This window comes from Malania oleifera, chromosome 8 (genome assembly GCF_029873635.1).
Source record: "Malania oleifera isolate guangnan ecotype guangnan chromosome 8, ASM2987363v1, whole genome shotgun sequence".
NCBI lineage: Eukaryota > Viridiplantae > Streptophyta > Magnoliopsida > Santalales > Ximeniaceae > Malania > Malania oleifera.
Window position 1 is genome coordinate 97701851 of NC_080424.1, and position 7633 is coordinate 97709483.

At 32.6% G+C, this 7633-nt stretch overlaps 1 protein-coding gene across 2 annotated transcripts in view; it reads right to left on the reverse strand.

The window, feature by feature from the left end:
• Positions 1-7288, reverse strand: part of LOC131162677 (phosphatidylinositol/phosphatidylcholine transfer protein SFH8-like) — a 30802-nt gene extending 23514 nt beyond the window's left edge. For both annotated transcript variants that reach the window (XR_009138858.1, XM_058119279.1), the window contains exons 1-9: positions 7118-7288; positions 6341-6440; positions 5898-6164; positions 5689-5766; positions 5378-5479; positions 5195-5244; positions 5009-5108; positions 4830-4928; positions 4626-4733 (exon numbers count right to left, since the gene is read on the reverse strand). Coding sequence is in view for 1 of the 2 variants with exons in the window: in XM_058119279.1 (XP_057975262.1) it covers positions 4626-4733; positions 4830-4928; positions 5009-5108; positions 5195-5244; positions 5378-5479; positions 5689-5766; positions 5898-6164; positions 6341-6440; positions 7118-7128 (915 nt within the window). In the remaining variant the exon portion in view is untranslated. The remainder of the gene's footprint in view (positions 1-4625; positions 4734-4829; positions 4929-5008; positions 5109-5194; positions 5245-5377; positions 5480-5688; positions 5767-5897; positions 6165-6340; positions 6441-7117) is intronic.
• Positions 7289-7633: the final 345 nt, after the last annotated feature.

Consider the following 7633-nt stretch of genomic DNA (forward strand, 5'->3'; position numbering starts at 1 on the left):
GGTCTAACAAGTAATTTTCCTTGAGCACAAGAAATACAAAAATAATCACCAGGTAAAAGAACTTCCTGATCCTTTAATGGATGTCCATGTGTATTTTCAATGACTCGTCGCATCATAGTTACAACAGGATGGCCAAGACGATCATGCCAAAGTATAAAACTTCTAAGCTTGGAGCACTTCCGGTGCATAAAATTTGATTCAACCATCCTTATTTTTGTGAAATATAGGCTAGATGAAAAACTTGAAAATTTTTTCAATATGATCTTTTGGTTTGAAACTGCAGATGTAATTAAACAATATTTCATATCTTCTTTATTTTGGTTTCAACATGATATCCATTGCGACGTATATCTTTCAAACTTAGTAGATTTATTCGGAATCTACTAGAATACAACGCATCATCAATAAACAATTTTGTTCCATTTGGAAACATAATATGAACTCTTCCAGAGCCCTCTATTACATTTGCGGAGCCAGATAGTGTATTAACATTAATTTCAGCTAATTTTAATTGCAAAAAATATTTTTTAACATGAAGAATTGTGTGAGTCATGTCACTGTCCACCAAACACATGTCATCCTCCATTTTATCAAGTTTATTTTGTATGATCTAGTAAATGAAAAATACAATTTAAGAATTAAGAAAGACAACAAAATATTACCAAGCATATTATATGTAAAACTTTTAAAAATTACATAAATTAATTTTTTCAAAATAACATAAACATGAAGATAATTTAATAGTACACATATCCATCCCCAATCAAATGATCAATTTTGCCACTAGAATCCTAGAAACATCAAAATCAATATCCAAAGGAGATTCATACTTAGGATCAATGGGTTCGGACAAATTCATTTCAGCATTTTTCCCTTTTCCTTTTAACAATGCCTTGTAAAGATCAACTAGGTGTTTAGGAGAGCGACATATTCGAGACCAATGACCTTTTGTTCCACACTTATAGCAAATATTGTCATTATTTTGCACTTTATTATTTTATTAAGAACTTTCTTTGTTCTATGCCCATTTCCTTTGAGTCTTTTCAACACCTTTGCTTTCAAACTTTGAAGGATGATCATCACGGGTCCAACAATTTTTCCTATCACGATCCCTTTTACCACCACGACCTTGTCCATGACCTTGAGAAAAAGCCACATTCACTTCAGAGAATGGTGTTGAGCCAGTTAGACGAGATTGATGATTTTTCAACAAAAGCTCATTATTTTGTTCAGCCACCAGTAAGCAAGAAATTAGCTCAGAATATTTTGTAAATCTACGCTTTCGATATTGCTGCTACAGGAGCACATTCGAGGCATGAAAAGTCGAATATGTTTTTTCTAACATATCATTATCAGTAATTTTTTCTCCACATAACTTCAATTAAGAGCTAATTTTAAACAAGGCTGAATTATATTCACTTATAGTTTTAAAATCTTGCAATCGCAAGTGTATCCAAACATATCGAGCTTTTGGAAGAATTTCTGTTTTTTGGTATTCATATCTCTTCTTCAAGTTGCTCCAAAGGACTAATGGGTCCTTAATAGTAAGGCACTCAATTTTCAATTCTTCGTGTAAATGGTCTCAAAGGAAAATCATTGCCTTTGCGCGATCCTATAGGGATGCTTAATTTTCTTCTTCAATTGTACTACCAAGATTCATAGCATTAAAGTGAATCTCAGCATCAAGAACCCATGGTAGATAATTTCTTCCATAAATATCAAGGGCAACGAATTTAAGCTTTGTGAGGTTTGACATCATAAAGTCACTTTAAAAAACAAATAAAAATTCAAAGTTAGGTAAATATTAAAATGAAAATTTATTCTCACATATATTTTAACATAAAAACATTTAAGGACACGTATTCAAGATCAGAGATATAGTTAACACATAAATATAATTTGAAAAAAAAAAAAAAAAACTAAAGTTATATAGATAACAAATGTTAAAAAAACAAACAAGATTCTTACCTTGGAATAATACCAATGAAAATTAAAAGATTACGTTATACCATTAGAGACTTGATTGTGCTGATAACGTGTTGTAAATGAAATAAAGAGAGAATTATAGAAAAATTAAAGTAAAGAAATTTGGAACTACAAAAATTCAGCAGTCTAGTTCTTCAGGAACTAGATGTTGCTAATCATCTTCTTTTTTCTCAATTTTGGTTGTAAAACATGTCCTTATATAGACAAAGATTATATTAGCATTCCAAAGGTCAATTACATAACAAACCACTATGTGGGCATACCTAAAGTTACAACATATTCTCAAAATAGTCATCCACATGTATAATATACATGTTTTACAACAGAATAGATTAGTTAACCATATACTTCCTTTATCCCCTAAACATTTCCATACTTTAATTGGTATGTTATCTAATCCTATAGATTTCCCACTTTTCATCTTTTTTAAAGCCATCTTAACTTCAAAGACTCTAATTTTGCGAATAAATCTCCTATTTTTAAGACTTTTCTTCATTTGTGACTTCCAAATTCACTCTTCCATTTTTGGTTTTCATAAACAAAGAATCAAAGTATCTCTACCAGCTCTCTTTTATGTCTCCTTTAACAACTTTGCCATATTTTATACCAGTTTCTTTTTGTCTTAATGGTTTTTCGAACTAATTGATTCCACCGCCAACTTTCTTTACAACCTGAGTATCCTCCTTTATACTCACTTAAATTATCTTTTTTTTTTTGCTATCTTTATGATAGAGTTAGCCATCTTATTCCAAAAATTATTCACATTCCAGTATTATACATATTAGAAAATGAAAGAGAAAAAGTTACATAATTAACTTTACAATCCTTACAAGATAGACCATCCCCCCTTCCTAGTTATGAAGAAATATATTAGGTTTTTATTCTGCCCACTCTTGAAAGTTATTGAGTGTTCTTTTCTTTTTATAAAACAAGTATTCAATATAACCAAATCATAAAACATAGCAAAATATAAAAGTTTATCACCAACCTCATTTTATCTCCGCATCAATGTCCTTCATGTATCCTCTCGTAACCTATATTTTCCTTTCCAATATATCCATTCAAATCAGATCCTATGAATGTCTTTTCCAACGTTGGTATCCCTTGTCAAATACTAGCAACATCTTCCCAAAGTTGTATTTTTAGATTTTTTTCTAAGCTTATTTGGAAGCATGTGCACTAATAACATTTACTATCTCCAAGCCTATTTATTTTAATGATCCTACCCACAATTCTTTTAAAATCTACTACATATCTTTTAAGTCTTTGTCTACAACAATTCCCATCCCATTTTATGTTTCTCTTTTCCAATGAACCAAAGTTTAAATCCTGATTTTTCAATTTCTCTAACCTTCTCCCCTACCCACTTCATCTCTTAAAGGAAAATTAAGTTAATTTCCCTTCAAAACATTGTCTTTACTATTTCCATGTTTTTTCCTATAAATGTTCCTATATTCTAAGTTGCTAATCTAATCTTAGTTTCATATGCTAACTTCTTAGCCCTCTCCCTTATATATTGATCTGTATATTCCCTTGACCTAGGTGGATTTAGTAAAGATTCATGATATATAGATCTGACAAGTTTTATACTAGTTGTCAGCTACCTAACGCAGTCCTCCTCCTTTTTCTAGGCTTGGGACCGATTGTGTGTACAAAGATAATTTGTGTTACACAGGCAAAGTGCAAGTTCAAGTTTTTTTTTTTTTTGGACGCAAACTTATTTCACATAAACAACAAAGCGAGAACAAAAAACCCACACACCTACAATGAGCAACCTAAACAAAAAGAAAACTAAATCACACTGAAGAATATAGTAAAAACCTACCCTGCATTCAATCCACAATTTTCTAAAGCACACCCTACAACTAGTAGAAACCACACAAACATCACAATACACTTAAAAATCTAAAGTATTCAATTTTGCCATGTGAATCTAGCTAGACTAAAAATAAAAACTCATGCAATAGTACTTTTGGGGAAAAAAAACAAGATTTGCAAAAAAAAGAAACACAAGATGCATATTAAGCCTGCAAATTGAAAACACACTGTTTAGCTGCATATGTTAAGTCTCCAAAATTGAAAACACAAAATCTACTCTAGTCACCAACAATTGAGGAGGTAAAATATAGACCACCTTATAAATCTGCACCCAGAGAAAAACAAATAAATAAATAAAGAATAAAATAAAAAGATAGTCATTTATTATGTATGTACAACTCCACTACGTTTTAGCAGAAATTTTGGGCCAAAAAAAAAAAATCATAGAAATTTTCCTATTAAACAATGGTCAAAATTCAGTTGTGTTAGTCATTTGGAAAGCCTCCAAAATTATGTCTTCTTGTACCAGTTCCTGAGATTTTGGATAAAAAATAAATAAATTTTCTGTAGAAATTTTCTAATTAGACTGATGGAAATTCGATCATGGTAGTTATTTGGAAAGCCTCCAAAGTTTTATTTTCAGTGAGCAGCTCCTAGCCACTAAATCATTTCATGCTATGGAAAAACACCACTACCAAGGATGCCATTGTCTAAGACCAAACTTAGATTTTTCAAATGCTAAAGTAACTGCAGCCATCTTTATGTTCAAACATTGTCCAACAATAAATAAAGCAGAACGACAAATTATTAAAAACACCTACTTCTTCATAAACAGGAGTCAATTTTGCGTGTAAATAGTTCATTGTTACTTTAGGAGAGGACATTTCTTCAACTTCAGATCCAGAATCAGCAGATGTGTCATGTTTGGTCTGGGACAACAAAAAAAAAAAATTTAACTAAAAGAAACTGCAGTATTTTAAGTTTTAACTGAATTCAAAAGCAATAAAACCATAAGTTAAGCATACCATTGGATAATCTCGCTTGTCATACGCAATCATCCTCCCCTCAATGTTTGAAAATGTTACTATTTGTCTAGAACATTGTGCTTCACCGCTAAGAACCACCTGCATGCAGATAATCATTTCACTTGAGCAGCTGAACCACATGAAACAACTAATTAATAGTTTCAAAGTGATATCCAAACCTTTAATATGTTGGGATCTTTCCACGGCCCTTTATCAGACTTCATACAGCCTCCCTGATCTTTGCAGGTACAGCAGCCACCCAGAAATTCTGGCAACTCACTATATTTAGGAAGTTTTGTAATGGTTAATCCAACTGAATGAGAAATAATGAGAAAATCCATGACCAAGAATTCTAAGCAAATTACCTTGCATCAATTAATTCAAGCAATTTGTTCTGGCACTTGTTACCAAGAACCTGAGGAACGTTTCAGAAAAAAATTGGACCTATAAACAATTTGTCAACAATGAAAGGGCATAATAGAACAAGTGCTTGACAAAAAGATGACAAAAGAAAAAGCCAAGCTTCTGCAGATAATTAGTAAACATACATGGATCTTAGATGTTGTCTTGGGATCAAGAAAAGTCTTCACTGTGTTCCATAGCAGCCTAAAACCAGGACCAGCATTGACAATAAACATTTGGCAAAGAGTCTGCAGAATTTTTTGTTTACATGTCATAAGAAGCTCATAAATACATAAATACATACATATATATATAGTGAGAGAGAGAGAGATAAGCTCTAATATTCAAATTTCAAAGGCATATTATAGATGTAACTTCATATCCTGCCAAAGCCAATAGATCTTCGAATAAAACTACATTTCTTTATTATTAGCAAATATTTGAAGCTATGACATACCTCAGGGTAGTTATCACTATCAATCTTTTGCAACTGCAAAATGAGTTCTCGTGCAGTCTTTGTTAGGTTCTTCAAACCCTGAATTATAATGGTTGAAAATAGAAAAACAGTAATTTAAATAAATTCATAGAAAGCCTAACAACATAACATCTTCTTTCAAATAATCCCGGAGCAATATAGAAATTAAAATAAAACAATAGCTGACGCACCACACCCTGAACATCTAAGATTGTTGTACTTGAATCTATGTGCCTCTTTGCTGCAACAGAGCAAGCTGGAAACTTAATTGCAAAGCATTTTTCAAACTCTTGTACATGGTACTTCACATAACGATCCAACGTTGTCACTTGCATGAGCTTGTTTGGATCAACTCTCCCTAGTCTTTCAATGTAAATAGGTCTTCCATCTTTATCGACACCATGATAACCTTGAGGATAGTATTGTAGAACCTGATTCAACTCTTCGAACTCAAATTCCTGAAGAGAAAAATCAACATAATATTTTTAAAAAGTTAAAAAAAAAAAGCACCCATATATCACTGCACAATTAAAACATTTGGGATACTAAAATTAGGAAGGGTAAAAAACTTATCCCAGTCAAGCTATATGGAGATATTTCCTCAACAATGCAAAAACTCATCGGTCAATGTCACCTTTAAGATGGTGTCTGCACCAAAGTCTTTCCTCCACTGAATCATGTCAGCCCACATGTGCTTGGCTTTCTCAATATCAAACTTCCGTGCTTTCAAAAATCTGAAAGGATATATGGAAGCACAGAACAAGTTTCATATCATCATAAGTGGTCATACAAACAACACTAACAGCATCAAGAAAAATTGCCAAACTTGATCATGTTTGTATTGGGTAGATTAATTCAAAAAAGAAGGTTGTCATTTTTATTGCCATGTTATGGAAGTACTAGTCATGCACAGTTTCAACTAAGAATCTGAGAAGCAATAAATGTAGCAGCAAGACTTCATATCCCAAGGAATTCACACAAGTAGAAAGAAACAAGCTACAAAACTTCTTGTACTTTCTTGAAGAGCCTAACATGTCATTGTGAAACTGCTTCACATCAATCAAGTAGGAAAATGTCTTTAAGCTTCTACTAAGCGAGAGATCACACACTGAACTGGCTTTTAAGCATCACCTCGCTGAATATCATTTTCGCAATTTTTCCTCGAAGAAGAAAAGGAGGAGGAAAAGAATAAAGTGAAGACTATGAATAATTGACAATTTCAGTTCTAGAAATACTTTTATAAATTTTAGTACTCGAAGTTACCACGCGGTTCCCCCCTATGGAAAGTAAAAGAGCAAAAAAAAAACAATTAGTCCCTTCAACGACTGTAAAGGAACCCTCTCCCCCCTGTGCTCGTGAACAAAAGTATTATAAGATGAAATAAAGGAAAGGAAAAGAAGGGTGATATTACCTCAACAACATGTGATAATCATCATATCTTGCCTCTAGCAAATCCTCCAAGATCAGGGATTGTCGAAATGCATCAACCGCCTGCAGCTCCCCAATGCCTCGAACATGCTCAATTGAAAGAGAAATAGTTCCATCCTGACTTTTCCTCCTTTTTTTCTTAATACGAGAAGTCTTATACTTAATGAGATGCATTTATTGCGTTGGTGCTTAAAATATTCCAATCGGGCCCTCCTTTCATCCTCGGAAGTTTTCAAAGAGCAGGGGGGGGCACGGCGGGAAGGAGACAAAGGTGGCACAACGAAGTAGAAAGAACCTTATAGCTATACGCGTATTAACTCACAATCAAATTTAAAAAGAATACTTGAAATGCTTGCTTTTAAATTTCACTTGCAGCTATTATCCTCAGAATTAAAGGAAGCAAATTTTACATATCTTAACAATTTTACCCAAAATGGGAATGTATATACACTCTTTCAATATCTATGGAAGTCCATATATTAACAATGGATCCTGGATC